Raw genomic sequence first — 18,658 nt, 5'->3', positions numbered from 1 at the left:
TGATTTTTAAAAGATTTCTCTAGCAGAAAAGTAGTAAATGGATAAGTGGGAAAAGCTAATTGTATACTGTCTCTACAATTTGAGTAAGTGAAGCTGAAGTCTGTTCTAAGGCAGTGATTGGTATGAGGATGTAAAGGAGGAGATAAAAGAGAGGTGTGAAGGAAAGTAAAGCTGATAAATTTTCTAACAGGTGGGATTAAAATAATGGAAAAGGAAGAATTTAGGATGGTTCCAAGGTTTTTGGCTTCGGTGATGGTGATGCCTTTCATGCCTCTAATGAGAAATAGAAGGGTTTTCCTTTCATTTGTTAGGGAAATAAATGAGAGTAATAAATTCGGTTTCAGCAAAATATTAACTTCCCATCCCTGTGACATCAGTCTTTGGTGATCTAGAAGTCTTAGTTTCAAAGGGAGAATGCTTCTATCAGGGGACACAACAATGATTCTATTAAACTCCAGTTCAGACTGCCATCTGGCCACTTTGGGTTCTGAATCAACAAGCAAAAAAGGGAGTTACTGTACTGGCTGGGGGGGATTAATCCTGTCATTCAAGGGGAAATTGGGTTATTTCTACACAGTGAGGGTGAGGAGTATGTCTGGAATGGAGGAGATCCTCTAGGACACCCCTTAGTACTTCCATGTCCTGTGATTAAAGTCAACTAGATTAAAGAAAACTACAGTAACTCAATTCAGGCAGGGTTGAGAATAGCTCAGACCTTTCAAAAATGAAGGTTTGGGTCACTCCACCAGACAAGGAACCAAGACCAGCTGCGGTGCTCACTGAGACTAAAGGGAATATGGATTAAGTAGAGGAAGAAGGCAAGTTATAAATACCAACTGTAATTACATGACCAGTTGCTGAAATAAGGGCTGTGATAGTTATGAATATTTCTTCCTTAACGTTTGATATTAAATGTTTAAATATATACTTATTAGTCAAATAGTTTTGATTGCTTTTTCTTCCTTATCATCTAACATAAGATGTATTAGTACTAGCTAGCTTTATATCTCAGAATTTAAGTTACAGAATATCAAAGAGGGGATGTAAACCAGCTAGGGAGAATGATGATTTCCCCAAAGACAAAAAAGGGGCTTTATAATCTTTTCTGGGGAAAGGGTTAGAAAATTTCTGGTTGACCAGGGATAAATGTTTCATGTTAGACACAAAAATCTCCCCTGTGACCCACCCTAATAAGAAACATAGAAGAAAGAAAGAAACACGGCTGGAAAATGTACTTCAGCCCAGCCAAGTTGACACTATATAGTCATCGCAAGAAATTAAAAAATACATAAACTCATGCCGTGGAGCGACTAGGCCCGTGCGCCACAACTACTAAGCCTGCGCTCTAGAGCCCAAGAGCCACAACTACTGAAGCCTGCGTGCCTAGAGCCGGTGCTCCGCAACAAGAGAAGCCACCGCAATAAGAAGCCTGCACACTGCAACGAAGAGTAGCCCCCGCTCGCAACAACTAGAGAAAGCCCGCGCGCAGCAACGAAAACCCAATGCAGAAATAAATAAATAAATAACATTTAAAAAATAAATAAATAAAAATAAAAATACATAAACTCACTACAAACAGAGAGAAGGGGCTACCAGTAGATGAGAATTTTGTTTTTAAATTCTGGAAGACAAAGAACAAACATGAGTGGTAACATACGGAACAGGAAGAAGCCGCAGTGTAGAGTGCTGGTAGCAGAGAAGGTTACAATCAAAATGGGGCTGGCCTGCCCACAGAAACCCAGAGAGGATCAGGATTCTCAGAATCCAGGGATGCTGGGGAAAGACAAGTAAGACTGGGGGCTAAAATTATGTAAATTAAAATCTATATTCAGAACCACTGATCAGCCTTTCCCTGGTCTTGAATGTCTCTAAATGCCTGAATTTGAGGGTCCCGTAGCGTTAGCAGTTTTTTGCCCTATCACCTAAAGCAAAGTCTGACAATTGGTTAGCCCCCCACATACACACAGAGCTCCCAATCAGCTTCAGTGTCTCCCACTCTTAAACATAAATGGACAACCAGAGATCACAATATATTTGAGAAATGTCTCCAAAATGAAAAGAAGAGTGGGAGCCCCATCGGCAATGATTTTTTGATTCTGACATCAAAAGCAAAGCAACAGGGACTTCCCTGGTGTTGTAGTGGTTAAGAATCCGCCTGCCAATGCAGGGAACACGGGTTTGAGCCCTGGTCTGGGAAGATCCCACATGCCGCGGAGCAACTAAGCCCACGCGTCACAACTACTGAGCCTGCAAGCCGTAACTACTGAGCCCGTGTGCCACAACTACTGAAGCCCAGCACCTAGAGCCCGTGCTATGCAACAAGCCACCACAATGAGAAGCCCGTGCAACTCAACAAACAGTAGCCCCCGGTCGCCACAACTAGAGAAAAGCCTGAGTGCAGCAGTGAAGGCCCAATGCAGCCAAAAATAAATAAAGTAAATAAAAGCTTTTTAAAAAGCTTCCTTAAAAAAAAAAAAGCAAAACAACAAAAGCAAAAATAAAGTGGGACTACATCAAACTAAAAAGCTTCTGCACAGCAAAGCAAACCATCAATAAAATGAAAAGGCAGCCTACTGAATGGGAGAAAATATTTGCAAATCATGTATCTGATAAGGGGCTAATTCCAAAATATATAAAGAACTCATACAACTCAACAGCAAAAAAAGAAACAATATGATTTTAAAATGAGCAAAAGATCATAGATACTTTTCCAACAGACAAATGACATTTTTCAAAGAAGATACACAGATGTCTTTCCAAAGAAGACATCATGAAAAGATGCCCTACATCACTAATCATCAGGGAAATGCAAATCAAAACCACAATGAGATAGTACTTTACATTTGTTAGAAAGGCTATTATCAAAAAGACTAGAAATAACAAGTGTTGGCAAGGATAGAGCAAAGGGAACCCTTGTGTACTACTGGTGGGAATGTAAACTGGTGAAGCCCACTATGGAAAACAGTATGAAGGCTCTTCAAAATATTAAACATAGAACTATCATATGACCCAACAATTCCACTTCTGGGTATTTATTGGAAGAAAATGAAAAAACTAACTCAAAAAGATATATGCACCTCCTCCCCACCCCGTGTTCACTGCAGCATTATTTACAATAGCCGAGGTATGGAAACAACCTATGTGTCCATTGATGGATGAATGGATAACGAAGATGTGGTATATACATTCAATGGAATATTATTCAGCCACAAAAAAGAATGAAATCTTTTCGTTTGCAACAATATAAATGGACCTGCAGAGCATTATGCTAAGTGAAATAAGTCAGAGGAAGACATACTATATGATCTCTCTTATATTTGGAATCTTAAAAAATTTTTAATTAATTAAAAAACCAAGCTCATAGATACGGAGAACAGACTGATGGTTGCCAGAGGCAGGGTGTGGAGGTGGGAAAAATGGGTAAACTTTTTGTTTTCTTTTGTTTTTTAGTTTACATAAATTATAATAAAAATATATTCAACCTCAAATTATATATCCAAATTACTAATCAAGTGTGAGGTTAGATTAAAATATTTTCAGGCATGCAAGGGCTCAGGAAACTCCAACCTACAATTTCTTAGTTGAGAATGCACTACAGGAAAAGGAGGCACTAAACCACAAACTGGAAGCCATGAGATTCAGTAAACAGTGAATCCAATCTAGAAGGAGAGTCAAGGGAAATGCTGGAGTAACAGCCATATGACAGATCTTGAAAGCAGCAAACCAGCCAACCAGCCCAGGCAAAAGCAAGAGAATGCATGAATCTGGGGGAGAGATCTCAAGAGAAAAAGAGATGTTGCTTTTGAATCTGGAGTTGGAGGATTATTTTAAAGATGTTGCAAGAAGAGGGACTTACCTGGTGGTCCAGGGGTTAAGCCCGCGTGCCACAACTACGGAGCCCACGCATCACAACTAGAGAGCCCGCATGCCACAGCTAGAGAGGAGTCTGTGTGCCACAACTAGAGAAGCCTGTGTGCCACAACTAAGAGCCCATGCACTGCAACAAAAAGATCCCACGTGCCACAACTAAGACCCAATGCAGCCGAATATTTTTTTTAAAAAGATGTTGCAAGAAAGGCAACTGGAAATTCTAAAAAAGTTATTATGCTAAAGGAAATGTAATCACAGTACACTGCTTACCTCTATGAACATTATTTACTGAATGAAATAAATATATTGGGCAGATGGAGTTAGAGAACAGTGTAAGAACTAAACCTTTATCTATCAGAATAGGAAGTAAACATGTAGTATCTAATGTATAAGTATACATGTGTAAGTCAAGAAAGTAGCAACACATTATTTAGTGATATGAAGGTAACTACCAAAAGAAACAGCTAAAGAATTAAAAGATGTCATTAGGAAATATGTCTAGTGTGGTTTGGGGTAGTGGGTGGTTGTTTCTCTTGATTTTTAAAAAACTATGTGTGTGTATCACTTTGATAAAAATGTAAAATGTATTTCTTTAAAAGACACACAGAGAGTGTTAGCCCTAACCAGGAAAAGGGCTTCTTCTGAGAGTACAAGAAAGATTAGGATGGTAACTTAAGTAATGGTAAGGCCGGGAAGTGAGTTTCATTGGGCCTGAAAGCCTTGATCTCTCTGTGAAGCAGGAAGCTAAATGAAAGATACAAAGAGAAATAATAATGTTTGCTAAGACAGAGAAAGCAGCATTAGCACAGATGGTCTATGCAAAATAGTGAAGGCTTGACACAGCTATTGTTGGACAAAGAGGAAAGGAGCTGACCAGGTGCTTGTCAAAACCATGTCACAGGGAACTCCCAGTTAGGACTCCGAGCTTCCACTTCGATCCCTGTTCAGGGAACTAAGATCCCACAAGCTGCATGATGCAGCCCCCCCCCAAAAAAGGTACGTTGCAGTGCTAAAGATAAAGACCACATATTTATGAAGGAAAAGAAGTATGCCATTTCAGGTTTTGTGATGATTTGGTTCCTTTTCTTGAAGTTACATTTATTAATTCAAAGTGTCTGAAATAACACCTTAGGTCATTAAAGATATGTAAAGTCATCTGTTTTGTATTGAATTCAGCAATTATTAGTTCATATAAGTGATAAGAGAAGGCTATATATAATACACAAGTCAGTATAAGAACATTTTTCAACATGTTAGCTAGTGTTATAATCAAATTCTGAATATGAATGAACTGCTTTTTAACTAAACTGTGAATGCCTTGAGAATTTTACCCATAACTAAGACATTCTGGCATAAGCAACATTTATTGAACACCTACTAATTGTCGTGTACTGTGTTAGTGCTGGAAATAAACTGATACCTAACCTCAAGGAGTTCACAGTCCATAAGAAGAATGAAACAAGTAAATCAACAGTTAGAACAGAATTTGATAAATATGGGGCATGTTGGTCTTCCTCACTTAAGTATCCCCAATGTCTGACTCACTGAAAGATCTCGACACATAATTACAGAAGTGCCATCCCCAGGGCAGGAAAAGTAGGAATTGATAAAGCAAAAAATGACAGAAAGGGGATTCCAAACAAGGAAAAGAGCATAGGCAAAGGCCAGAGGAAAGGATAAAGGAAGCAGAAGGCACTAAAAGGTGTAAAGATATAGAAGAAGTGAACATGGCAGAAAAGTTGTAAAACATAATGAACTCACTTCTGTAAGCCTCATGCCTGCATATATAATATGCAGTGTTTATGAAAAGGTACGGTGCTTTGCTTTTAGATTTAATTGTTGACCAGGAGCCAAGGGTCATCATTTTATTTTTATTTGGAGAGTCAGAATATGTTAAACCAATTGAAATATACTTTCAACACTACATATAAATGGAAATTAGTTATCAATACTGCACTTCAAATTTTTCAAAGTTCAAGGATGTTAAAAATGTCAGACTATCAAAACCTTTTTGATTTACAAAAGTAAAGAGCTTTTAGGCCTTTGGAATAAATATATTAAGAGATACTCATATTAAACATATGTACGAAAATAAGCCATCTTTACATCAACACAATGAACTACTATGACCTTTTTAACATATAAAAACGTACTGGAAATAAAGTACAAACGTAGTATACATCCACTAAATACAATCACACAAAAACACATGCATTGTACATTGGTTAGATGAAAAGAAAAAAGACAAACATCTGGTGTTTAAATATTTTGAAAATTTTCGCTTGTACAGTTAGGTATTTCATAAACTTCTAAAAAATAAAACCCCTAAAACTAGGTATGAAACCATTAGAACTAGGTATAAAAATTTCAAAACTTGATACAAAAAATATACTTCAAATTGGGTACAAAAACTTAAGAGGGATGCAGAAATACAAATACCCTTAAACAAGATAATGTCTGATTATCACAATATATAAACACATTCACATCAGCAGACCACGGTAATTACAAGATTTTAAATTCTGGAATCAAATTCCTGCCCTTTTAGTTTTCATGTGAAATAACGCCATTTTCTAATATGTATAACCAAGATCCTAAAATCAAAATTCCAAAGAGAAATAATCACTATAAACAGGAAAAGCCATGGCAAATGGAAGCATTAAGAAAAATTATGGTGTTCATAGTCCCTTGTTAAACCTAGTAAGACAGCTACAGAATGGAAGAGGTCACAATTCCAATCCTAAAACTAATCAAAAATAGGTATAACTGATCAGAAGCCTTGATATTATTAAAATGTCAGTTCTTCCTCAACATGGTCAATAGAGTCTATGCAATGTTCAGCAAAATTCCAGCGTATTTTTGAAAACTGACAAGCTGCTTCTAAGCATTATATGGGAAACAGAAAGGACCAAGAATGGTCAAGACAATCTAGATCAGGGGTCAGCAAACTACGGCCCAGGGCCAAACCCAGTTAAGACTGATTTTTAAAACATTTTTATAGGTTAAAAAAAGAAAGAAAAAAAGGAAGAAAGAAAAATATTTGACAGAGACCAAACATGGCCCACAAAGCCTAAAAATATTTACAATTCAGCCTTCACAGAAAATCCCTGATCTAGAAACACAGAATTGGAGGACTTACACTAAGAGATATCAAGATTTATTATGAAGCTACAGTAATTAAAACTATTTGACGGGCTTCCCTGGTGGCGCAGTGGTTGAGAATCTGCCTGCTAATGCAGGGGGCACAGGTTCGAGCCCTGGTCTGGGAGGATCCCACATGCTGCGGAGCAACTAGGCCCAGGAGCCACAACTACTGAGCCTGTGCATCTGGAGCCTGTGCTCCGCAACAAGAGAGGCCCGTGCACCAAGATGAAGAGTGGCCCCCACTTGCCACAACTAGAGAAAGCCCTCGCACAGAAACGAAGACCCAACACGGCAAAAATAAATAAAATTAATTAATTAAAAAAAAAAAAAGAAAAAAAAAACTATTTGACACTGGTGCAAGGATAGACAAATAAACCAAAGTAATAGAATCCACAAACAAATCCACATATATAGTCATTTGAGTTATGATGGAGACACTGTAAAGTAGTAAGAAAAGGATGACTTTTTCAATAAATGGTACTGGGGTCAACTTGATAGCCATATGGAAAACAATGAACTTTACCCTACCTCATACTATACATTAACAAAAAAATCAATTCTATATGGATTGTTGATTTTAAAATAGAAAGGTAAAACAATAAAAGAAAACAAATACAATAATGTATTTATGGGCTTGGAGTAAGCAAAGATTTCTTAAACAGGACATGAAAAGGCACTAACCATAAAGAAAAGATCAATAAATTAGACTACTAAATTAAAAAAATCAAGAATTTCTATTAATCAAAAGATACCATTGGGCTTCCCTGGTGGCACAGTGGTTTAGAGTCCGCCTGCCAATGCAGGGGACACGGGTTCATGCCCCGGTCCGGGAAGATCCCACATGCCGTGGAGTGGCTAGGTCCGTGAGCCATGGCTGCTGGGCCTGCGCGTCCGGAGCCTGTGCTCCGCAACGGGAGGCCACAACCGTGAGAGGCCCGCGTACCGCAAAAAAAAAAAAAAAAAAATACCATTAACCCTTGGGGTTCATTTGGGTTCACTGGATTCAATTATAGTTTTTGAGTTTTTTAAAAACAGCTCTATTTGTAAGGATTGATATTTCATGACTTTTTTTTTCCTACAGGCTTTCCTAAGAACAAAGAGAAAATTTACTTTTTGAAAAATAGAATGAAGTTTACATTATCTTGCAATTACCATATAAGTCCACTGAATTCTTTCATAAACCTAAGATACATTATGGGATCTTCTTTCTATATATTGAAACATTTTGTGATCTTCTTATCCTAGAATTCATTATTACTCATCATTCCTTATCAATTATCCCCAACTATGCTAAAGATCAAAATACAAAGACAACAAAAGAATGATGGAATTGTAAAATAAGCTGTCACCCCTCCTTGCATTGCCCAAAATACTGCAGCCTGCTTTTAGGCTTCATTGAGCACAAGTGAGAATTCAGAAATTTTCATTTCCTGACAAAGAAAAGTGACAGAGAAAGTTGTGTCAAAATTACTAGATGGGCCTTCCCTGGTGGCGCAGTGGTTAAGAATCCACCCACCAAGGCAGGGAACACAGGTTCAAGCCCTGGTCCGGGAAGATCCCACATGCCGCGGAGCAACTAAACCCGTGCGCCACAACTACTGAGCCCACACTCTAGAGCCCACGAGCCACAACTACTGAAGCCCGCGTGCCTAAAGCCCATGCTCCATAACAAGAGAAGCCACCACAATAAGCCCGCGCACTGCAATGAAGAGTAGCCCCCACTCGCCACGACTAGAGAAAGCCTGCACACAGCAACGAAGACCCAACACAGCCAAAAATAAAATAAATGAAATAAATTTATTAAAAAAAAATTATTAGGGCTTCCCTGGTGGCGCAGTGGTTGCGAGTCCGCCTGCCAATGCAGGGGACACGGGTTCGTGCCCTGGTCCGGGAAGATCCCACGTGCCGCGGAGCGGCTGGGCCCGTGAGCCATGGCCACTGAGCCTGTGCATCCAGAGCCTGTGCTCCGCAACGGGAGGGGCCACAATAGTGAGAGGCCCGCATACCGCAAAAGAAAAAAAATTATTAGATGAATCAAAAGATAAATGCAGAGACAGCTACACTCTAGGTCCTAATAAAGATGTGAAATTAATCATACAAGCAAAATCTCTGACTATGAGTCCTCGGATGACAATATCCTAGATGAATATTCTCAAACTCAAGATAGGATGAGTGAACTATATATTTCTAAGGACAGAAAGGAAATGTGGTATCGTCATCCAGTTAGTTATTAAACAGGAAAGACTTCATCACATATTTTTGGCAAGAACCTGGACCATTCTGCTTTGCTAAAAGAATATGTGACAGAATTATTTCATCTTCTATAATGTTTGTGTGTCAAAATTTACTTGATGTAAAAAGTTTTACTCTTTTAAAATTTTTTTTTTTTTTTTGCGTTACGCGGGCCTCTCACTGTTGTGGCCTCTCCCACCGCGGAGCACAGGCTCCGGACGCGCAGGCTCAGCGGCCATGGCTCACGGGCCCTGCCACTCCGCGGCATGTGGGATCTTCCCAGACCGGGGCATGAACCTGCGTCCCCTGGATCAGCAGGCGGACTCTCAACCACTGCGCCACCAGGGAAGCCCTCTTTTAAAATTTTTATGGGCTTCCCTGGTGCCGCAGTGGTTAAGAATCCTCCTGCCAATGCAGGGGACATGGGTTTGAGCCCTGGTCCGGGAAGATCCCACATGCCGTGGAGCAACTAAGCCCGTGCATCACAACTACTGAGCCTGCGCTGCCACAACTACAGCCTGCAAGCCACAACTACTGAGCACTTGTGCCACAACTACTGAAGCCCACACACCTAGAGCCCATGCTCCTCAACAAGAGAAGCCACCGCAATGAGAAGCCCGCGCAACTCAACGAAGAGTAGCCCCCGCTCGCCGCAACTAGAGAAAGCCTGCGCACAGCAATGAAGACCCAACGCAGACAAAAATAAATTAATTAATTAAAAAAATTTTAATTAAAATTTCTAGTAAGTTGTTTTCATTATGCCTTTATTCTTAATTCTGTAAATTATTTGTAAAATTACTTTTAAATTAAAAAAATAAAAAGGTTCCAGGGCTTCCCTGGTGGTCCAGTGGGTAAGACTCCACGTTCCCAATGCAGGCGGCCCGGGTTCAATCCTGAGTTGGGAAACTAGATCCCGCATGCATGTCGCAATTAAGAGTTCGCATGCCGTAACTAAGAGTCCACAACTGCAACTAAGAAGGCTGCATGCTGCAACTAACAGTCAGCATGCTGCAACTAAAAATTGTGCATGCTGCAACTAAAATCCGGCACAGCCAAAATATAAATAAATAAATATACAGATTTGTTTTTTTTTGCGGTACACGGGCCTCTCACTGCTGTGGCCTCTCCCGTTGCGGAGCACAGGCTCCGGACGTGCAGCCTCAGCGGCCATGGCCCACAGGCCCAGCCGCTCCGCGGCATGTGGGATCTTCCCAGACCGGGGCACGAACCCATGTCCCCTGCATCAGCAGGCGGACTCTCAACCACTGCGCCATCAGGGAAGCCCCTAAATAAATATTTTTTAAAAAGGTTCCAATGCACCATCTAGATGGTAAAGTGAAGACTACTTTTTTAGTATACTGAAGGATAAGAATGCAAAAAGTGCTGCAGAGTGAGAAATAGTCAAGACAATCTAGACATATGAACTGATATCTAGTATATATAAAGGACTCCTACAAACCAATAAGAAAAAAACATAACCCAACAGTAAAACAGGGAAAAGACTTGAATCAGCATTTCATAAAAGAGGAAATCCAACTGGACGAAAATCAAATGGAATGGAAGTCAATCTCATTCGTCATCAGGGAAATATAAATTAAAGCTATATTACAATACCACTAGACATACACCAAGATTGCTAAAATTTTAAAGTTTAATAACACCAAGTACTAATGAGGATACAAGAAAACTGGAATACAGAAACACTGGTGGTGAGAGTGTAAACTGACACAACCACTTTGGAAAACTGTTTGACAATATCTATCAAAGCAGAACATATTCGTACTCTTATGACCAAGCAATTCCCATCCTTGGCATATATCTAAACAAAATTAAATACAAACACACACACACACACCCCTAAAGGGACATACATAGCACCAAAGACACAAAGCAATGTTTTTCATAATAACCACCAAAAACTTAAATGACCATTAATGTTGAAATGGATAAACAGATTGTGGTATATTCGTACAATAAAATACTGTAAAGAAATGAGAATGAAACAAACTACAGCTACACACATGGATGAATCTCACAATAATATAATGTTAAGTGAAAGAAGCCAGACTCAAGAGTACATACAGCATGAGTCCATTTATATAAAGTTCAAAAATAGGCAAAACTAATCTACTGTGTAAAAAGTTGGAATAGTGGCTATCTTTGGGATGAGGAAAAATGGGAAGGGGCATGAGTGGCACTTCTCAGACACTGTTAATTTCTGTTTCTTAATCTGAGTCGCGATAACACAGGTGTATCTGTGAAAATTTACTAAGCTGTACACTTATGATTGTGCACATCTCTGTATGTTCCTCTTCAATAAGTTTTATTATTGAAAATAAAAGATTCTTGGAAACCAGCATCTACTAACATGACAGTTTATTGGAGCTGTGGTAGTCTTCTACAAGACTTGATGAATCCAATGATACATACACATATAAACAGTTTCAAAAAGCTGCCCCAGATGCTCAACAATGTGGTATGCTACTTACATATGATGCATTTATGTCACTTGACTTTTTGAAAACCTTCAGTTTTTAGAAAGCAGCCTAAATCTGGATTTTTCAAAAAACTCAAAGTAATTTCCAGTACTTTATTTAACAGTGCGTAATTGGTAAGTCAGTTAACTGTATTCTCAGTTCTTGTTTTTCTACCCAGCTTTGTTTAAGAAACAACACACACACACACACACACACACACACACACACAAACTAGAGTGGCTTACCGTATGTTATATATATAGCAAACTCTGAATTCAACTAATAAAGGAAATTCACAAGTTTTCTTAATAGTGTGGATTATTCTTACCTCAGTCTCTTTTACTCACTGACCGGCTTCCCACTGATCTCTTTTTCTCCCACGTAACAAAGGTTAAAAAAAAAAAACAAGAACAACCATGCCTGGGCAACAGTCACAAACTATACTTTACATGGGCTAAGTGAACAAAAGAAGTAGAAGGGTAATAGAAATGGCAATGACACAGCTAGATCAGGGAAAGGTTTTTAAAACAAGGTAGGAAAAAAAAAAAAACCAAGGTAGAAATGTGAGCAGGATACAATTCAAGGACAAAATATGCCATCCTTATCAAAGCTGCAGGTGGAAAAAGCCAGAAAGGGATATCTCATATCTAAAAACAGTGTAATCTCCATTCGTGAAGATTCAGCAGACTAGAATGCAGGCCCAAACCTAACTAGATGAAATGTAAAGTCTTAGAAAAAAAAAAGAACACAAGACAAAAAACTGTACAAGTTCAGGGTGACAGAGAACTGGCTTAATAACAGTAAGGTGAAAAAGACCTGGCTGGCCAAATTGATGTTAAGCTCAACATGAGTCAACACTGTGAGAGTACTGACCCCACCCCCCAAGAAAAAGCAATTTGTTCAGCTATATAAGTACATTTTTATAACAAAGTTAGTAATAGGCCTATGGTCTTTCTCCATCTGAAGTAAGTGTTCATTCTGAAAGAGACTGACAAACCAAAGGCCCTTCAAAGGACAGTGAACAGGGACTTCCCTGGTGGTCCAGCAGTTAAAACTCCACGCTCCCAATGCAGGGGACCCAGGTTCGATCCCTGGTCAGAGAGCTAGATACCACATGCCACAACTAAAAAGATCCCGCACGCCACAACGAAGATCCTGAGTGCTGCAACTAAGACCCAGCGCAGCCAAATAATCAATCAATAAATTTTTTTTAAAAAAAAGGACAGTGAACAATATAGCAGGACAAAGCTAGCACCGACGTTAATATGAAGAGAACTTCAGTTTATGCGATGGCACAGCAGAATGGTTAAGGTGGGTGGAGGGAGACAAGAGGATGGTCTTTAAACAACGGCAGCATACACTGTAGAAGAGGGACAGGGTAAATCATTACGTGTTGCACCACACAGGCAGATCTAGAATCAACAGGCAGAAGTCAAGGCAACACATTTATGTTCAATGTAAGAAATACAATTTCTGTAAAACTGTCAGCACCTCGTGGGGCAGTGCTCCTTATCACAGTGCCAACGCTCAAGCAGAGCTCATCAGCTGGTTGTCACAGGAAGCACAGTGGACTTAAGAGTGGGTCAGAAGGCCCTGGATTCTAACCCCAACTCAACCATTTATTTGCCGTGTCATCCGGGGCAATTTATTTATAACCTCTCCAAATCTCAGCTCCCCTTATCCATTTACTTCATGAGATCACTGAGAGGAATAAATGAGATAATATGTGCAAGACCTAGGATGACAAAATGCAACACAAAGGTGAGTTGCTATATAGAGGGCAAGTTGCACTAGGTAACTGCTAAGATCCTCCTAGCACTGAAATTATTAACTGTACCCTGAGGCAAAAGAAAAAAAGTTAAAGTAGGTCCTAAATTTACAAAGTCAAGATTTGGTAGGCAAAAGAGAGAAAACATTATTATGACAGAAAAAAGGGAGCAGGAAATCTATGTTTTATGAGGTTATAAGAACGTACTTCTCATATAGCAAATCAGTTACCGTATCTAAAAGGTAATGCTCAATCCAGGAGATAAGCAGGAATTCAAATCAAGATGAAACACATGCCAAATAAATCAGGACTACAAATGCACTTGTAATCACTGACAGGATGAACATCACTGAATCATGGCGTTAAACACAGTGTTTAACTAGTGCTCTTGCTCTGGGGACCCTCTGGACTCAGCTCCCACTATGTGGACTTACGCTCTACTCGCCCACCTACATGATCCTGAGCAAGTTATCCAATCCTCTCAGCCCCAGTTTGTAAAGGGTAAATGTAGGGTATGAAACTACCAAGTTCACAGGTTGTCGAGAAGACTCCATGGGATAATGTATGCAAAGCTTCTGACAAGGCTTCTGGTACTCAGCGGAATTCACGTTAATTGCCTTTAATTAGCTTTCATTTTTGGATGGAGTTCTGTTTTCTGAATATAAACTTGGAGAACAAATAAAAAATATATTTTGTTTTCAAATATTGAAATTAGGTTCAAATTTAAAATGATGATGTAGATCCATCAACACTGAGATGGAAAACTAACCAATGCTGACAAGTGGAAAAACCAAGTTACAAAATAATACACTTAGTATGCCTCAATTTTTTTTTTTTTTTTTTTTCTTTTTTTGCGGTACGCAGGCCTCTCAGTGTTGTGGCCTCTCCCGTTGCGGAGCACAGGCTCCGGATGCGCAGACTCAGTGGTCATGGCTCACGGGCGCAGCCGCTCCGCGGCATGTGGGATCCTCCCGGACCGGGGCACGAACCCGTGTGCCCTGCATCGGCAGGCGGACTCTCTCAACCACTGCGCCACCAGGGAAGCCCTGCTTCAATTTTTTATGACATATGTTTTAAAAATTATTACCTCCAGATAGTAGAATTAGGTGACTTTTACATTTTTTCAATACTTTCCCGTCCTGTCTAAATTTTGTATAAGGAGTATTTCCAGTACAATTTCCAATTGGAAAAAAATCTGATTGAAAATATTTTTCTATAAGAAAATTATCATTTAGGCCAACTTGGGGAAAAAATATTTTTACAAACTTGGAAAAACAAATTTAACACCTTTTAAAAGGTAAAAGAAAAAATTTAGAAACTACTAGTAAATGTTTTGTGTGCTTTTCTAAAAAATGTGGTTCAAACAAAAGAAAAACATCTCCTAAACTGAGGAAAATATAAAGGATAAAGTTCCATGGGGGCAGGGATTGTGTCTGTTATGCTACATTCACTGCTGGAGGCACAAATATTAATAAATATTTGCTGAACAAATGGATAAAATAAAAGTCCTATTTACCCTTACACTAAATTCCATTACCTTATTTCACTAGATGCTTATTCATTTTTATCTCCAACAGCTGGCATATTATGTCACAGAAAGCTACCAATCCAGTTATTTGTTACATAAACAAAAAGCAAAAAAGATCAATAAATCTAATAAAAATTGCTTCTGAAGCTAAGGAATTGATAAGCATTACTCTAAACCACTACATTCATCCTGGACTAAAATCACTACATACAGGATAAAAGCAATGACATCAAAGAAAGGGGGGCATGTTGCCATTTCTAGATTTCATTATGTCATGTCTAATAAGTGAACAACACTAACATTATTAACTGTAAACCAGGAATGTATATAAAAGTACAAAGAGAACATAAAAGCCTACTCAGCCTGTATCAGCAAAGCAGCAAAACCACCACACCCCCACTCCCCACCCGCTCCCAAAAAAAAGGCAGACCTACCTTGGGCCTCTTGGACCTTCCAAGTAACTGCTTCTAGGAGGATCTGGAAGCAATCCACCTGACCTCCCTGGCATGTCCTTGACTGCAGTGATTGGCTGAGATGGAGCAGCTGAAGGCTCCCCAAGTCCTTGCTCAGATGAGAATGAACTGTACGGCAGAGCAGACTTGCTCAGTGGAGCTTTAGAATTCACTTGTTCAGATGGGCCAATGGCTGATTGCAATGGAGGATGGTAAGTTGAGGGTGGGGCTGAACCAAAAGACACAGGAGTGGGAAGCAGTGCTGGTCTAGGTTTCTCTGGAACTTGTGAGTTCTGAGAACTGGAGGCTGGTGGAACTGGGGCTGTTGTTAACTGAGGAGGTATCCCTTGTGGAACTCCAGGGGGAGGTATTCCTGGAGGAGGTGTGGCTGAAGATAATGGTGGGAGGGGCATAACAGGTGGAGGCGCTGTTGAAGAGAGAGACGGTGGGGGAAGAACTGGTGGCGGCCCTGCAGAAGAGAGGGAAGGCGGGGGTAGAACTGGTGGTGGCCCTGTAGAAGAGAGAGATGGAGGCATCACAGGTGGGGGCACAGAGGTTGGTAGAGAAGGTGGCATCACAGGTGGGGGCATGCCAGGTGGTGGCACTGAAGCAGGCAGGGCAGGGGGCATCACTGGTGGTGGCAATGATGGAGGCAATACCGGAGGAGGCATTGTTGGTAGAGGTGGAGGCATCTGAGAATATGGGACAAAAGGTGGCGGCATGGACATGTTCCCCATATACTGGTTCTTCATGTTCTGAAATGAAGTGACTTTCTCCTGGAGATAGGTCTGAGTGGCTTTCATATGTCCCTGCCATGTTTTCCATTGCTTCTCATACTCCTGAAGCTGATCTTTATGAGGATAGGAATGAAGCTGTTCCTCCCACAGCTGAAACTCTCGCTCCCATTCTTGGTAGAGATGTTGAAACTGCTGCTGCTGCATCTCATAATGCCGCATCTGCAAATCTACAGACATGGTCTACAAATAAAGGGATAAAAATTATTTCAAGACATTCATATAAGAAAATTAATAAGTTAAAATATTAATGAATCAAGGGCATTTGCAGCCTTAGGAAATTAGAACACAAGACTTTGGGAGGCTAAGGATAAGCTTGTTAAATCCTTTCCATGATGATCATTCGCCTTTCTCCCTTTGACTTATTTATATGTTATCACTGAGTTGGAAAAAATCTACCAAACACTAAAGCAAATAGCTGTCTCAGGGATAAGTATTTTTCAAGTTTTTATTACTACTATGGGTCACTTTAAATATTACTATTGAAAACGATCTGTTATAGACATACAGACATAAGTTTATACCTCACAGATACAAGACAAACAAGTATCTAAGTCACTTCATCTTTTGTGGTGCATTTGCTTAGGTTTTTTGTGGTGGTTGCTTTGATCTTGCTGATGGATTTCTGCTTGTTACTGCAGTGCTTTTCAGGCAAAAACACAGGTTACCTTGAAGCGACATAAGAAGCCCTGGTTCTTCTTCTTTTTTTTTTTTGGCCACTCTGCGCGGCTTACAGGACCTTAGTTCCCCGACCAGGGATTGAACCCCGCGCCCTCAGCAGTGAAAGCACAGAGTCCTAACCACTGGACCACCAGGGAATTCCTTTTTTTTTTTTTTTAAATTGAAGTATAGTTGATTTACAATACTGTGTTAGTTTCAGGTGTACAGCAAAAAAAAAAAAAAAAAAACCATATACACACACACACACACATTCTTTTCCATTATAGGTTATTGTAAGAGAGTGAATATAGCTCCCTGTGCTATACAGTTAAGTCCTTGTTGTTTATCTATTTTATATATAGTAGTGTGTATCTGTTAACTCCAAACTCCTAATTTATCCCTCCCCCTGCTTTCCCCTTTGATAACCATAAGTTTGTTTCTATGTCTGTGAGTCTGTAAGAAGCCCTGGTTCTTAAATCCCTTAGCAACAGTACTCTAACATCTGCCTGGGTTAACATGATCAGAAGATTCCACTATACCTGCCCTTCCCCAAGGCCATTTTCACAATACCACATTTCCAAGCCCCTAGTAATGTGACAAATACCTACTTGGGCACTCCAGGCGAAACATCTGATATCTTTCCTTCTTCATACTTAAATCTCTTTCATGAGAAACAAATCCCTTTAACATCCTGGGGCAATTTCCCATGTGGCTGAGGAACTGAGGAAGCACTCACCTGTATATGTGGTGGATGCTGTATAATCTGCTGGTACTGTTGTAGGATCTGCTGTAACTGAGTGTGCTTCTGCATTATTCCCTGATACTGGAAGCCAACTCGATGCTGCTGGTGCTGCTGCCAGTGTGCTGCTGCAGCCTGCAACTGTTTTAACCTGGCGTCTTCTTCTGGGTCCTCAGACTAAAGATAAAAGAGAGGGTACAGTTTTTTTCCTTTTTCTAAGTCATAAACAGCAACCAAATTTATAAGAAACCTGAATATTTTATAAAGTATTATGTTGTAATAGTATTGTGTTATAAAGTCCAGAATCCCTGCAACTGTGAGAAAAGCTATTCTATCCTTAGATAAAATACTTAGTTCTATCTATACTGTGATCATGGATACTAATACAAAGGAATTTATAAATCCCACGGTCTTTACGAGAATAATCACCTCACTGTTCCTAAATAGGATAACCATTTCCCCAGCAGAAAGTCAATCCACAGTTACTATCCTTTTCACTATATGAGAAATCTCTTTTTTCACCTTAGTCACTTTTCACCAGCTGCCTACCGTGTAATCATCATGTTTCATTAACGTTTCCATATAAGGCTCTTGGGAGAACAATGACCTTTGGACCAATGTGAGAACTTTCCATGTGCCAGTCAGTATGCTAAGCAACAAGGATTATCACATTTAATGCTTTAATAGCTCAATAAGAAAGCTACTATTTGAATATGCCCATTTTGTAGATGAGGAAATTGAAGCATAGAATGGTTAACTAACTTGCTCAGAGTCACCACCAGCAAGTAGCAATGCCTGGACTACAGCCTGGGCAGTTTGACAATAAAAGCTCAATCTCTTAATTATTGCCCTGTGCTGCCAATATGAAAACACCCACCCTTGCATCCCTTTAGTGCTTAGAGACACTCAATTCAGAAGAGTGTCTAATTCTTCACTCTCACTTAAACGATGAAAAAATGCCTTTTCTAAACCCGATATGGCACACATCTGACTA

The 18,658-nt window shown here is 39.7% G+C and overlaps 1 protein-coding gene across 3 annotated transcripts in view; it reads right to left on the bottom strand.

The window, feature by feature from the left end:
- The window catches only part of YLPM1 (YLP motif containing 1), a 66,529-nt gene that overhangs the window by 37,088 nt on the left and 10,783 nt on the right, over positions 1–18,658 (bottom strand). For all 3 annotated transcript variants that reach the window (XR_003795890.1, XM_029237747.1, XM_029237748.1), the window contains exons 3-4: positions 17,662–17,841; positions 15,454–16,448 (exon numbers count right to left, since the gene is read on the bottom strand). Coding sequence is in view for 2 of the 3 variants with exons in the window: in XM_029237747.1 (XP_029093580.1) it covers positions 15,454–16,448; positions 17,662–17,841 (1,175 nt within the window). In the remaining variant the exon portion in view is untranslated. The remainder of the gene's footprint in view (positions 1–15,453; positions 16,449–17,661; positions 17,842–18,658) is intronic.

This window comes from Monodon monoceros, unplaced genomic scaffold, assembly GCF_005190385.1.
Source record: "Monodon monoceros isolate NGI ecotype Baffin Bay Population unplaced genomic scaffold, NGI_Narwhal_1 Super_Scaffold_21, whole genome shotgun sequence".
Lineage (NCBI taxonomy): Eukaryota > Metazoa > Chordata > Mammalia > Artiodactyla > Monodontidae > Monodon > Monodon monoceros.
The sequence above is the reverse complement of the archived record's forward strand: the minus strand, read 5'-3'. Positions and strand labels throughout refer to the sequence as shown.